The sequence below is a fragment of the Coffea arabica genome, chromosome 4c (genome assembly GCF_036785885.1).
Source record: "Coffea arabica cultivar ET-39 chromosome 4c, Coffea Arabica ET-39 HiFi, whole genome shotgun sequence".
In the NCBI taxonomy this organism is placed as follows: domain Eukaryota; kingdom Viridiplantae; phylum Streptophyta; class Magnoliopsida; order Gentianales; family Rubiaceae; genus Coffea; species Coffea arabica.
In genome coordinates, this window is record NC_092316.1 from 48,911,032 (window position 1) to 48,926,550 (window position 15,519).

Below are 15,519 nucleotides of genomic sequence, written 5' to 3' on the forward strand. Positions count from 1 at the left end.
CCGAGGTCACCTACACGGTGGACTAGGGATGAAGCCGGGCTCTGGGATTGTGCTCAAGACAGGGATGGGCTCCGATGAGGGACGAGGTGACTTCACCTCGGACACGCGGGGTGGCCGAGGTGAGCACCCTCAATAAGCCCCCCAAGCCTCGGGGCTTCGGGCCAGGGAGGTACCGAGGCTTCTTTGTGCCGAAGTCGTGAAGAGTCGGGGTCCCAAAACTACTCCGGGAGATGCGGGGACGTGACACGTGGGCGAATCAGTTGATAGGACGTGGTCACTGATAACCGTCGCGTCGTGAAGTAGTGGGACGTTTCGTGCAGAAGGTATCAGTCGAAAGGACGGGGCATTAATGAGGAGAGAGAGAGGCGTGGCGTTTCGAATTCGATCGTGGTCGTCTTTTCGTATTCTTGCCGCCTCTTCGGATTCTGGCCATCCCCTATAAATAGGTGGTCCCTTTCACCGCATGGCCCATCACTTTCTTTCTTCGCTTGTGACTTGCAAAATTTGCGAGTGTTGCCGAGGTCAGTTTTTCCAGCCGAGATCATAGCCGAAGTCATCCACTTAGTCCAGTTCCGTAAACGATAGTAAGTATCCCTTTTCTTTCTTATCTCATCTTTCACTCATGGCCAAAACGGCTAAAACCCATAAAGAAACCGTGACCCCGAGCTACCAGACCGAGGTGAGGGCGGATCCTGAGGAAGAAGCAACGACGTCCAGCTCGGAGGGGTCGGCACAGAGTTCTGAGGAAGGATCGACCGAGGTGAGAGCCGGAGAGATAGCCTCGGAACTGGAATCGTCCGAGATCAGCGAGGGCGGCTCCGAGGTGGAGTATAATACCGAGCTCGGGACCGAGATACCCCATGACGAGGGTGTACCGGAGCCAGTTGCTCCAGTGGACGTAGCCGACATCGACTTCGGCCAGATGCCGAAGTTTAGGAGTCGCGTAGGAAGAGATAGGGCTATGAGGGTGGTAGACAAGTACCCCTTCCGGCCGTGGTACGAAGTATTGCCGCCCGAGGCGGATGACACAGCCGCGGAGCCCCCCTTTGGCATGGTGGCCGTCTACGTTCAACAGCTGGAGGCCGGGCTGAGGATGCCTACGTCGAGGTTCCTCCGAGATTTACTTCGTCACTTCCGGGTGAGAATCACCCAGCTCACCCCGAATGCGATCCGCATCATTGTGGGGTTCGAGATGCTGTGCCGACATCAGGAGGTGACTCCCTCCGTCGATCTCTTCCGCCGATGCTACACCCTCAAGGCGCACGCGTCGGACAAGGGATGGTTTTATGTTGGCAACAGGAACAATGCCATCCCGAAGTTGGTGATCGGTGCTCCCAGCTCGATCAAGAACTGGAAGCGCGACTACTTCTTCGTGTCCGGAGTGGACTTCCCGAGGGGCTTTTGGTGGAGGCCAATTAAGGCGAAAGCCGACCCCTCTGCCGGGGATGCCGAAGAGGAGTCCTTCCAGAAGCTGATGAAGTCGGGACTTCGGCTGTTCAGCCATGACTACCCCGAGGCCGTGCTCGTAGATGGAGGGATAAGTCGAGCCGTGATCAACACTACCAAGACTCCTTTCTTTTCCATTAAACTTGAGAAATCTTGTAATTTTCTTTCATGGCTTTTCTTTTCATTTCGGCTAAGGCATATGATAATATTTATTCCTTGTGCAGTGACTAAACTGTCTGACCTCGTCGTCTCCGGCTCGTCCGAAGTGGCCAAGAGGCAGAAGAGGAAAAGTTCGGACGAGACGTCGGCGCCTCCGCCAAAGAAGAAGTCACAAGGACCAGCCGCTAAGACTTCAGCGCCCAAAGGCACTTCCACCAAGGCTGGCCAGAGCAGCTCGGCCACTACGGCTACTGGGTCCACCTCGTCTGCGCCAGAGGGAGTTCCCCTTGGAGTTGTTAAAATAGTCACACCTCCTTCTGGCCGAGGCAAGCAGCTGAAGCCTCCGGTTAATCCGGTGTCGGGGACCTCGCTATGGAATCGTTTCCATAGCCCCCCAGTGTTTTCCGGAGACGAGAAGACGCACTCCGGCAATCATTGGTGTCCGAACTGGAAGATTTCGGTCAACGACAGGTGCCAACACCCTCGGGTCGCTCAAGAGCTAATAATGCACTCCATTCTGCCAAGGGATTTGGAGTTCATGAAGAAGCTGAGCCCGGCCGAGCTGGTTCAAAGTCTGATGGTGACCACGGCTTCCACCTCAGCCTTCGCGGCCGAGATGGCACACCGATATTGTGCTCTGGTCGATGAGCAGGACACCGGCAAGCTACAGAATCAGATCTCCAAGTTGGAGAAACAACTGGCGGTGTCCGAGTCTGAGAAGGCCGAGCTTGAAAGGCGGCTTAAGGAGGCCGAGGTGAAGGATGAGGAGGCCGTGGCTACTGTCAACAGTCTCAGATCGGCTCTCGAAGAAGAGCAGAAGAGGGGGGACGAGGCGAAGAAGTCCCACCAGCAAGCCCTTGACAGTGCTGGAGCCTCGGCGGTGGACGAATTCCGGAGGTCTGAGGCCTTCACCAGGGATCTCGGCCAACTGCTCACGCCGAACTTCATGTTTGGCTTCACATCAGCCATAGACGAGGCTGCAGCTCATCTCGCTCCCGAAGCCTTGGAGTCTCTGAAAAATCATACCAGTTACAACGAGGACTCCAAGGAGTTGTGCGACCGGATGGCTGAGGGCCTCCAGGCTGGAAGGGACCTGGCCGAGGTCCAGGCCGAGTTCAACAAATGGCTGTACGAAATCGACGAAGTGTTCGAGGGGGTTGAAGAGGAAGAAACTGGAGAGGATGCCGGGGGAGACGAAGCCGGAGGGGACGTCGGCAAAGAGCCTGGAGATGAAGTTCACCCCGGCGGAAAGGAGGCCGAAGAGATGGATGCCCAGGAGGGAGCCAAGACCGGGGATGCAGCCGATACGGGGGTTTAGGCTTGTAGGCTTCAAGGGGGTGGCCGAGGTGAAGTGTTTAGTAGCACTCCGACCTCGGCCTTGTAATTTTTGTAATACTTCTGTTAAATGAAAGTCTGTTTCCTCTTATCTCAGCGCTTTTTGTTTCTTGCTTTGACTTCATCCCTTGTTTGTCCCCCTTATTTTTTAATAAAAGATGCTGGGCATCATATCGTTGAAAAATAACTAAATAGCTGAAGTCATAACTTGACAAGATAATTGGATGAAACAACTGAATGAAGTCACAACTTCAAGCATAATACAACCTAAGGTTCTCGGCGTGCCAAGACCTCGGCACTAATGAGCCATCTCGGTAACTCAGTTTACAATACCCCTTAGGGTCAGATTCCACAACTCGGTAGGGGCCTTCCCATTTTGGGCACAGTTTTCCTTGAGGCTCAGCTCGGCTGACTGAGTTTTTCCTGAGAACCAAGTCTCCAGGGCGGAATCTACGATGTCTGACCCGGGCATTGTAATAGTGTGCCAGTGTGTTCTTATAAGAAGCTATCCGGGCGGAGGCGAGGTCCCTTCGTTCTTCGACGAGGTCGAGGTCCAGCAGCCTCTCTTCGTCGTTCACCTCGGCGGCATAGGCTGCCAGCCGAGGGCTGGGGGTAAGGATCTCAGCCGGGATGACAGCCTCGGCTCCGTAGGTCAGGGAGAATGGGGTCTCTTGAGTCGCTGACCTCGGCGTGGTCCGATACGACCACAAGACACTGGGGAGTTCCTCCACCCAAGATGACCCAGCTCGGTGTAGTCGGGTCTTGAGGCCATGCAGGAGAGTCCGGTTGAAGTTTTCTGCTTGACCATTGGCCTGGGGGTGGCCTACCGAAGTGAAGTGTTGTTTGATGCCGAGGTTCTCGCACCAGGTCTTGAATGGGTTCTCGGCAAATTGTCTCCCATTGTCCGAGATGATGATCTGAGGTATGCCGAAGCGGCAGACAATGCATTTCCAAAAGAATTTCTGAATGGCCAGCCCCGAGATGGTGCGAAGTGGCTCGGCCTCGACCCACTTAGTGAAGTAGTCCACAGCCGTCACCAGGAAGGTATAGCCCCCGACCGCTTTAGGGAAAGGACCTATGATATCTGTCCCCCATTGCTCGAATGGCCAAGGTGAAGTGATGGGGACCATGAAATTTGAGGGCTGGTGATGCTCGGGTGCGTGGACTTGGCAGGAAGGACAGCCGAGAACGAGGTCCTGGGCGTCTTGCCGAAGTGATGGCCAGAAGTATCCAAGGAGCATAGTCTTCTTGGCTAACATCCTGTGGCCGACATGAGCTCCGCACAGGCCTTCGTGGATCTCGTGGAGGATATGACGTCCGGCCTCGGGAGTGACACACCTCAGCCAGGGGCCGAGGTAAGAGCGTTTGTACAATTCTCCATCGCGGAGAGCGTGTCGAGCAGCCTTGCGTTGTATCTTCCTTGCCTCGGCTCGGTCTTCGGGAAGGGTTCCCTGACTCAGGAAGAGGATGATCGGGGTCATCCAATTATCTTCGGAGTGGACGGGGCAGGCCACCTCTTCCACATATCCTGGTTCATTCAGAACTTCCACTAAGACCGTCTTGTTGAGGTCCGAGAATGAAGTGGAGGCCAGCCGGGATAGGGCGTCGGCTCGCTTATTCTGGGACCGGGGGATTCTTTGGATTTCGAATGACTTGAAGTATGCGGTGAGTTGGTGAACTTTGGAGAGGTACCTTTGCATGGTCTCATCCTTAGCCTCGTATTCACCAAGAACTTGGCGCACAACAAGTTGGGAGTCACTGCGGACGTGGACTTGCTGGGCGCCGAGCCTTCGGGCCAACTGGAGTCCAGCAATTAAGGCCTCGTACTCGGCTTCATTATTGGTGGCTGGGAAGCCAAAGCGGAGGGCGTAGGAGCACACCTCTCCCTGAGGTCCTTCCAGGAGAAGTCCGGCTCCGCTGCCTTCTCCGTTGGAGGATCCATCGACATACAATGTCCACTGGGGTGAGGAGGACACCTCGGCTAAGGCTGAGGTGGACTCCGGACCTTCCGTGAAGGTGAGCTCGGCAAGGAAGTCAGCCAAAGCTTGAGCTTTTATGGCGGTGCGTGGCTCGTAGGACAAGTCATATTCTCCCAATTCGACAGCCCACTTGGTGAGGCGACCAGAAGCTTCGGGTCGCACCAATATTTGTCGAACGGGCTGGTCAGTCCTGACCGAGATAGGATGGGCTAAGAAATAGGGCTTCAACCGCCGAGCGGCATGGACCAGTCCCAGCACCAGTTTCTCCACCTGAGTGTATCGAGTCTCCGGCCCGCGAAGAGCGCGGCTGACGTAGTAGATCGGCACTTGGGTGCCCTCATCTCGGATGAGCACAGCGCTGACAGCCTCGTCGGCTGCAGAGAGGTAGAGGTAGAGCTTCTCCTCGGGCCGAGGTGAAGCGAGAGTGGGCAGGTGGTGCAAGTACTGCTTCAGCTGGTCGAAGGCAGACTGACACTCCTCAGTCCAGGCGAACTGATCAGACTTCTTCAGCACTTTAAAGAAGGGCAGGGCCTTCTCAGCAGATTGAGACAAAAAGCGGTTCAGTGCGGCCAGGCGTCCATTCAGTCTTTGGACTTCTCGGAGGTTCCGAGGTGGGGACATATCTTGGATGGCCTTGACTTTGTCGGGGTTGGCCTCGATCCCCCGATGGGAAACCAGATACCCCAAGAATTTTCCCGAGGTGACGCCGAAGACGCACTTCTTGGGATTCAGCTTCATCCTCGAGTCTCGCAGGACCCCGAAGACTTCCCTCAAGTCTAACAGGAAGGATGAAGTGGCGAGACTTTTGACGAGGATGTCATCCACGTAAGCCTCCACATTACGGCCGATCTGATTCTTGAAGAGCCGGTTGATCAGCCTTTGGTAGGTCGCCCCGGCGTTCTTCAGCCCAAACGGCATGGTGGTGTAGCAATAAACACCTCGGTCGGTGTAGAACGCCGTCTTCTCTTGGTCCTCTTCACTCATTCCTATTTGATGATACCCTTTGAAGGCATCTAGGAAGCACAGGATCTCGTACCCCATCGCCGAGTCGACGAGGGTGTCTATCCTCGGGAGGGGATAGCAGTCTTTGGGACAGGCCTTGTTGAGGTCGGTGTAGTCTACACACATTCTCCATCCGCCGGTGTCCTTTCTGACCATGACTGGGTTGGACAACCAAGTCGGATATTGGACTTCGTGGATCATCTTGGCCGGCAAGAGCTTGTCGACCTCGTCCGATATGGCCTTGCTGCGTTCGGGGCCGAAGTGTCTTCGCTTCTGCCGCACAGGTCGGGCCTGTGGGTTAACGTTAAGTTGGTGAGTCATAAGCTCGGGTGGCACTCCGACCACTTCATCTGCGGACCACGCAAAGATGTCTCGGTGGTCCTTGATCAGGGAGATCACTTCTTCTTTCAGGGGTGAAGGGAGTCCGGCCCCTACTTGGACCACTCGGTCAGGCTTGGCTTCATCCAAGACCACTTGTTCCACTTCATCCCCTGGCTCAAGCCTGCTGGGCTCTCCTGCCTTGTGAGGGTCGATGCAGTCTATGGAGAGGACAGCCGGCCTCTTTTCTTCTGACCTCGGCGGGGGCTGAGGTCCGACTGCGGCTTGGATGGTGGCAAGGTAGCATTCTCGGGCGGCGCCCACGTCACTGCTCACCTCAGCCACCCCCTCTGGTGTTGGAAATTTGAAGCTTAGGTGGTAGGTAGAATATACGGCTCTCAAGGCATTGAGCGTGGGCCGGCCTATCAGCATGTTGTAAGGAGAGTCCGCTTTGACCACCGCAAAGCTGACAGGCACAGTTCGGCAACGGGGATGACGCCCGATAGTCACCATTAAATTCACCATGCCTTCCGGGTGGACGACGTGTCCCCCGAAGCCGACAAGGGGAGTTCTGACCGGAGTGAGTTGTTCCCGGGTTAGCTTCAAACTCTCGAAAGTTCGGTAGTACAGGACGTCTACCGAGCTTCCGGGGTCAACGTAGACCTTCTTGACTATATAATTGTTTGTGAGGACCTCAATCACGAGGGCCTCGTGATTGCTGGAGGCAGCGGGGACAGGGTCGCGGGGACCATAAGTTATGACCTCGGACAGCCTCGAGCTCGGCTCGGCCACATCCATGCCGGCTTGGCGGTAGGTCCGCTTTCGGGAGCTCTGGCTGTCTCCTCCCGTGGGACCACCTGAGATGGTGTTGATCACCCCGGCAATGTTGGGACCATAGCCTGGTGACCCGTCGCGTGGAGGCCTTTGGTCCCCTTTCTGGTCCTCAGGACCTCGGCAGTTGAACTTGGTGTCCCGCCTGTCTTCTCGGCGAGGACCTCGGCTCTCCCGGTGGGAGGCACTTCGTCCGAAGCTTCCATCTTTGCGGACAAATTGTTTCAAGTGTCCTTGCCGAATTAGATTTTCGATCTCTCGTTTCAGATCGTTGCAGTCTTCGGTCTCGTGCCCAACATCTCGATGGTAGGCACAGTAGAGGCTGGAGTTCCTCCTATCTCTTCTTCCAGGGATCTCAGGAGGTGTTCGGCCGAGGTGGTTCTGCCTCATCACAGCCAAGACATGAGATCGGCTGGAATTGAGCGGTGTTAGCTCAGCGTCCGAGGTGGAAGATCTTCCTTTCACGATCCGGTCAAAGACACTCCGGCGGTCCCGTGGTGGGTTTGAAGTGCCACTTGGGCCGGGTTCACCTCGGCCGATGTCTTTCCTTCTCCGGGCATCTTGTCCCGTACGAGAGGCTTGGGCTTCTCGCTTCATGCGATTCACATCTTCACTTCGGATTCCCTGGTCCACTCTTTCCCAGAGTTCGTGAAGTGTACGAGGGTAATCCCGATGGATTTCGGTGTTGAAGAGTCCGGCCACCAACCCGTTGGTAAAGGCCGCGAGAGTTACCTGCTCGTTCTGATCAGGTATTTGCACATTCTCCTCGTTGAACCTCTGAGCATACGAGCGAAGAGACTCGCCCTGACCCTGTTGAAGGTTCAAGAGATAAGCTGAAGTCTTCGTGATTGGTCGAGACGACACGAAGCGGTGGATGAACCGGTCTATCAGCTCATCCAGGGAGGAAATGCTCCCTGGTTCCAAACTCCAGAACCACTTCCGGGCAGTCCCATGTAGGAAAATGGGGAAAGCCCGACAAATCACGGCGTCGGGGACGCAGTAGAGTCGGAATGCGGAGATGAAGGCGCGGAGGTGATCCTCGGGGTCACCTCGGCCGTCATAGGTGTGCAAGTTTGGAAGCTTGAAGTTCGGGGGCACCCTTTCCCCATTGATGTCATCCGTAAAGGGCGGGGCCCTCATGTAGTCCGAAGCTAGGCCCCCGGGGCGCCGAGGTGGGTCCTCGGCCCGTTTCCCTAGGAGTCCTCGAGAAAACGCTCGGGAGATGGAGGCAATTTTAGAGGTCGCCTTGGAGGAGGCACGCCTGGAGGTACTCCGAGAGAGACGCCCCTCATCGGAGTCTTCATCTGAAGGTGCCTCAGGGGACTTCGTCGGCCTCCTCTTGGAAGATTCGGCCTTTTCTTTCCCCTGTCTTTTGAGGTACCTTCCTAGCTCCTCAAAAATGGTAGGGTTGTGTGATACGAACTCGGCCATCTTGGCGATGGCCTCCTCGTTGTCAGGCTGGGTCCTCGGGGACCCTTGCTCTTCAGAGATGCGATCTTGTTGGGCTCCCGAGGTCTGCCCAGCCCCAGTTGAGGGAACTCGACCACTTTTGGAGCGCGTGGATCTCATTTTAGTAACAGTAATCTCGTTTCCCACAGACGGCGCCAATTGAGGAGGTGATTTTCGGTTGGTAACTAGACCGACCTGGATCAGTCCTCTCTGAGATGAAGTGAGGTGAACTCCTGTGTCCGAAGTGAACCTCCTCGTCCGAAGTGTGTGGCGGGGCTTCTCCCCTGGTATCACTCCGACGATCAAGTTAGTATAAGAACGAGAATAATGAGAATGAGTTAATGAACAGTGTCCGCTTACTTGGTGGGAGTGTGAGGGAGGTATTTATAGAAGAGTAGAGGCGAGACTCTGGACTTATGTTAGTGGGACCCACTCTGACATTACGGCTCTGTCTCCTGTCGGGGAGTCTGACTCTGACACTGTAGCCGCCTGGGAGTGATGACGGAGGATATGGTGCAGGTGCCATCAAGTGCCTCCCGTGCTTTTCAGATAAAGTGCTGGTCCTGGAAGATGTCAGGCAGGTTGACATCATCAGTGTGCGGCCGAGGTGGATGTGCCGAGGTCACCTACACGGTGGACTAGGGATGAAGCCGGGCTCTGGGATTGTGCTCAAGACAGGGATGGGCTCCGATGAGGGACGAGGTGACTTCACCTCGGACACGCGGGGTGGCCGAGGTGAGCACCCTCATTTTAATGTGACAGGCACTCTTCAAAGCATAATTTCTATTTTTTTTTATTCAAAGGGGGAGACTCCAATTCCTTAGCACGTGATATGAATTAAGTCTACATATTATACAACTACTTTTGAAACAGGTGCCAAGTATATTTAATTTGATTTGATCTTCAGGCAAAATACCAACATAATTAGCTCCAAAATACACTAACCATAAGCCTATATAGAAATATCTTAAATCGGTGACAAGTCAATAATCCAGAAATTTACAAAAGTCAAATTTTAATTGAGGTTTTATAGGAAGTATTTATGAGATCAGAAAGAATTATTAAGCATTATAAATTTCATTAAAATAATTTTATTTAATACTATAATTGCCCCGTCATTATTCCATAAAATGGAAAAAATAATATATATTTTTAAAAATTTTCCCACGCGGATTTCATTATCTATTTTATGTAGAAAAGATAATAAAATCCACATAATCACTCCACGTAGAAAAATATTCCAAAAATTTGATGGGGTGTTAGTAGTATATAGCCGCACTAGTTGACAACATTGATCACGCTTTCAATTTTGCGGCATCAATAGAATAGGTGTAATAAGGGAACTAATGTTGCATTTGAAATGTAGAATTCAGTAGTGACTGATTGCACAGACGAAATTGAGCGACAGGAATACTAGTTCTTTTTTCTCCCAATTTTTGGTTGATTTTCTTCATCTTTCATTCTCATAACACCTCATCATCTTAAAAATTTACCAAGTATACTATTCTCACATTAGAAATTGCATGTCTCTTGGAACCATATTTTTCATTTTGGATAGAAAAGCTGCCTAAGTATCTGCGATAGATGACGAGCCACACAGTTTATTCAAGGGTTCCTGCAGGGGCTATATGTGTCAACAATCCAGTCAAAGTACTTGGGATTTTCGTTTTGTTCTTCATGGCCTTATTTGCATTGCTTTCAGCATTCAAGGGCGTCCCGTCTTCTTATAGTTTATGGAGTCTTGATTCTACAACTACTTCTCAGAATGGTACTTAGCTTTTCTTCATATGCTGCTTGCTAGATGCATTTTGTTTCTTTGATTTGCCATATGTTGATGCTCAAACACTTGATTTCAATTCGATCTTGCATTGTGGCTTCAACCTACTTGTGTTTGACTACTGCATCTCCACTATGGAGGAAAAAGGTTATATTGATTCTTAGAACCGAGGCTCTATTTCAAAGGGTTTTTTTTTTTTGTTGGCCTGCTTGTATTAGACAAATTTTTTCTTCAACCTGAACTACAGAAGCTTGTAAGCATATACTTCTCTGAGGAGATAGAATCTAGAGTTAATTTTATATACTTCTCTGAGGAGATAGAATCTAGAGGCCATCATCTATCAAACGATGATAGTGGATACATTGTTAATGTATAAAAAAATTATATATGAAATTAACCAAAAAAGTTTAAAGAATACTGAGAGGGACAGAAAAATTATATATAGTGTATACACTATATACACTGCCAGTATATAGTGTATATAATGTAACTTTGTGCAACAGTATGCATTGTTACATGGATTTGGGATCCTCTGTGTGTGTGTGTGTGTTTTTTTTTTTGGTTGAATGGAGGTCAGATACATTATACTACTCTATTATATGCTGCATCTATAAATTCAATGGCTAACAAGAAAAGTATGCATCTATTATATACTCTATTATACTTGGTTGTAAGGGCTAACATCCTCTAACATAGCAGCACAAGAATTACATTCATGCCAGAAGTGGACTTAGCGTATAGAGGGTGCGATTGTTAACTTGTAGATCACTAATAGAGTTAATTAGTCTATCTGTATTCAGAAAAGTTGAACATTTTTTCCCTACATAGTGACATCTATATTTAATTTAGAATACATTCCATAATATTTTTTTAAAAAGTACTAGAATTCTTACATACAGGAAAGAAAAATAATACAATAGTACTAAGAAGTAAGGGGTTAAGAATTGGATTGGATGATAAGAAAAAGAAATTGTGAGTTAAAGGTCCTGTGTTCAAGACCTTCTACTTACCAAAAAGAAAAAAGTAAAAGTAATAAAGACGTGAACTTCCTAAATTTCAAAAGGGGCCAATGTGAGGAATTTAACGGGGAGATGGGCAGTTGGGATTCTCTATGCCACTATTCGGTGTTAAATTCAATGTCCATCTCACTTATCATGTGATGGTAGACGAAATTTAAATAAATAGCATATGACAAATTAAATAAACAGGACACTTGACATAAATATAGAAGTGACACTAAATTACCACTAAAAAAGTGGCATTGAGTATCCCGTGTGGGAGATGGTGTAAGTAGGGTGTTTTCACAAAGTTGAAGGGAGCAATAATGTACAATTTGAAAATGTTGGGTAAGAATTTGGCGCTAGTTTGGTCAGTTTATTTGTTATTTATCCGCTAAGGTTTTTCAAGTGTACTAATAAGTCACTTCACAGCAAAAGAAAGAAACTCTATGATTTTTATATATAGAATTTTGGTGAAAGTCAGAGCTTTTATAACTCGATGTCCTTGCATGCCTAACAAATTTTAGAGGGACCAAGGTGCTACATACTAGTGTATTTAAGGAGAAGTTATCCTGATATCTTCAGTTAAAATTATTATAATTTTTTTGATATGTTGAATTAGTTGATAGTAAAAAAATTTGTTTATTTTTACATTTTACCTTTCTCTCCCCATCTTTTTTTTTTTTTATTTTTTCCTTTCTTTTTGTGCATTTGCATCCACTTTTTAAAGCTTAACTTACAAAAATCAATTATAATATAATTTTTTTGATATGTTGAATTAGTTGATAGTAAAAAGTTTTCTTTATTTTTGCATTTTACCTTTCTCTCCCCATCTTTTTTTTTTTTAATTTTTTGCCTTTCTTTTTGTGCATTTGCATCCACTTTTTAAAACTTAACTTACAAAAATCAATTATAAAAATATATTGAACATGAAAAGAATTGTTAAAAACATCTTGACATCATCTCTTTTCTCACTTGGAATTTTCCTTTATTGCAGTAAAAATAGTAGTAATCTATTGCAGTAAAAAGTAAAACAAAAGATAACACCGTCAAGCTTTCATGAAGACATTTTTCATTTGCATGAAAAACTTTGATATGATCTCAGATGGTGCTTATATCAAACTATTATATTTTTTTCCTTTTGTATTCCATTTTTCTAGTTTTTTTTGTCCATTTTGTCTAGTTACTTCTCTGATTTTGCTTTCTTCAGTTTCTTTTCCATTTCTATTTGCCTCTTAAAATTCCATACATCTAAAATTATACAAGGAAATAGCATAAGCCTAAAACATTAGCTTTACATCTTGCTTCACAGAAGTCATGCCAAAAACATAGGTGATACTGGGAATATAAATGAAAGATAGGCTATATTAGGAAGATTTCAAACATAATATAGGGTATAGACTATAGAGGCAAGGTTTTTGGATATTTAGTTTGGGGGGATTGGAAGTAACAGATGGCAAAGTTTATGGGGCCCCAGTAAAATTTACAAAAAAGTAACCAGTAGTTTGATTTGTTACCAGCGTCTAACTTGACCTCCCTCTAGTTAAGCAACCAAACGTTAACCTGTCACAAATGCATCAAACCTTCAAATCTAATCTATGAAAACATACCCAAGATGTAACTGCTTTGAACTTACAAATCACTCAATTAGGCTTTCTGTAATTCAGGACTTCTGTTTTCTTAGAAGATCAATGAATCTGATTGTCTTTCTGGAGGAAATTCACGGTTCCTGTTTTCTTTTCTTTTCTTCTTCTTTCTTTCATGTTTAACAGCATCAATATTGTTTAGAGAGATCAGATGCTTCAAATGTAACTTCCTAACAGTGATACATTAGAGCCATTTACTGGGATTTTAGCTTTATATTCTTATTCATTCATTTTTCCTCTTTTGATTCATTTTATTTTGCCAGACGATGCTTTGGGAGTCAATTCTTCCCAGAGCGCTGAGGTACCGAAGGATAAGCTTCTCGCTGGCCTGCTGCCTGAAGGATTAGATGAAAACTCATGTCTAAGTAGGTATCAATTAGTCATGTATCAAAAACAGCAAATGCGCCGGCCTTCTTCCCATCTCATCCACAGGTTAAGAAAATATGAATCCCTGCATAAAAAATGTGGACCACTTACAGAATCCTACAACAGAACCTTGGAATATATGAAGTTAGGCAAATACACCAATTCCACAGCTTGTAAGTACGTTGTGTGGACTGCAATTCATGGTTTAGGAAACAGATTACTTACTCTGGCATCTGCTTTTCTTTATGCTCTACTCACAAACAGAGTCTTACTCATTGATCCTGGAGCTAAGATTGCTGATGTTTTGTGCGAACCATTTCCTGAGGTTTCCTGGTCACTTCCCTCTAATTTCCCTGTAACATCTCGTCAGTTCAATGCCTTCCGTAAGAACTCTCCTCAGAGCTATGGGAATATGCTGAAAAACAACATTCTTGGTAATTCAACTTCAACCCTTCCACCTTATGTGTATCTCAATCTAGTTGGTGGCTATAATGATTATGACCAGCTTTTCTTTTGTGATGAGCACCAATCTATTCTGCAGAAAGTAACTTGGCTGATTATAAAATCAGATATCTATTTTGTCCCATCTCTTTTTCTGATCCCATCGTTTGAGCAAGAATTAAGTAACCTCTTTCCTGAGAAAGAATTGGTTTTTCATTACTTGGGTCGATACCTCTTCCATCCAACCAACTCTGTTTGGGGGCTTATCACCAGAAACTATGATGCTTATTTAGCCAGAGCAGATGAAAGGATAGGCATCCAGATAAGAATCTTTGACCGGCGCAATCAAGGCCCTTACGTATTAGATCAGATTTTGGCTTGTGTACGAAAGGAGTATCTTCTACCACGAATCAATCAAAGCAAATCCATATTCATTCCCTCTGACGATCAAAAACCCAAGACTAAAGCTGTGCTGGTGACATCTTTAACCTCTTGGTACTCCGAACAAATAAGAAACATGTACTTGCAACATCCAACAGTCACAGGAGAAGTGATTCAAGTACACCAGCCAAGTCAAGAAAAATATCAACAAACTGGGAAGCAGATGCACGACAGGAAAGCCTTAGCAGAAATATATCTATTGAGCTTCTCTGATAAGTTGGTTACAAGTGCTTGCTCGACTTTCGGTTATGTAGCTCAGAGTCTTGGAGGTCTGAAGCCATGGATTCTTTATAGGCCTGAAAAGCTTAAGGCCCCAGATCCACCGTGTCAGCGTGCTGTGTCATTGGAACCTTGTTTCCACTCCCCTCCATCTTACGATTGCAAAAGGAAGAAAGGCATTGACACAGGAAAACTTGTTCCACATGTCCAGCATTGTGAAGATAGGAAGAAGGGCATAAAACTTGTTGATAGAAATGAAGACTTGTGACCATTTTGTTTATTCCTGGCACAATCAATCAATCAGAAAACATTTTAACTCTGGAATGCTCACTCTTTATATTCAGGTTTCTTCCAGTAATCTAGTAGGATTTTAGTTCGCTTCTTTTAATATGGGTCGTCTGAAACCCATTCTAGTAAGCCATTCCTGTATAAAATAGACAGTAGGAGCTCTTAGTTATAATTATAAATTACGCATGTTCTAACTAGGAACATAGGACCTTTATCCTTTTCAAATTGATTTCATGTGCCCCAAATATTGGAACATAGGGCTACCAGTTGTTTAACTCATATAATCATTTAGTTAATTTATTTATTTTGCTCAAAAAATCATTTAGTGTAATAAAAAGTTTTTGAGTGCACATGGAGGAGGTTTTGCATTAATAAAGTTGATAGAAGAGTTAAAGGCTTAGTTTTGCATGCCTTCCAATGCCAAGATTTGCATGCTTTTCGGTGCGTTCCCAAAGTCTGGGAACATTGTACCTGAGAGAAAAAGTCTTGAATGTTTAACGCCTTACAAGTCTAAGAATCATATTCCACCAGATCAGAGCTAGGGCAGGTATGGTTGCAATTTTTGTACGATTTGGCTGTTGTTATATAGTTTAATAAGCAACCACTGTTCTACGTTAATTTTTTTTTTTTTTTTTAAGGAGGGATTCATGTGCTGGAGACTTGAGTAATGGAACTGTAGTACTTTGAACTGGCAAACAAAGGAAACAGGCCTCAAACAGGCTCAAAAATCACAATCACATTAAGGTTCAGCATTCAGCTATAAAATTCAAGTTGTCATAATGAAATTGATGCATTAATAGTAAAACGAGAATGATGCATTGAAT

The 15,519-nt window shown here is 47.0% G+C and overlaps 1 protein-coding gene across 1 annotated transcript; it reads left to right on the forward strand.

Annotated features, from left to right (window-relative positions):
- Positions 1–8,860: 8,860 nt before the first annotated feature.
- On the forward strand, positions 8,861–14,675 carry LOC113739277 (galactoside 2-alpha-L-fucosyltransferase-like). Its single transcript, XM_027266507.1, has 3 exons — positions 8,861–8,899; positions 9,005–9,254; positions 13,204–14,675. The coding sequence occupies exons 1-3, from the start codon at positions 8,861–8,863 to the stop codon at positions 14,673–14,675; spliced, it is 1,761 nt and encodes a 586-aa protein (XP_027122308.1).
- Positions 14,676–15,519: the final 844 nt, after the last annotated feature.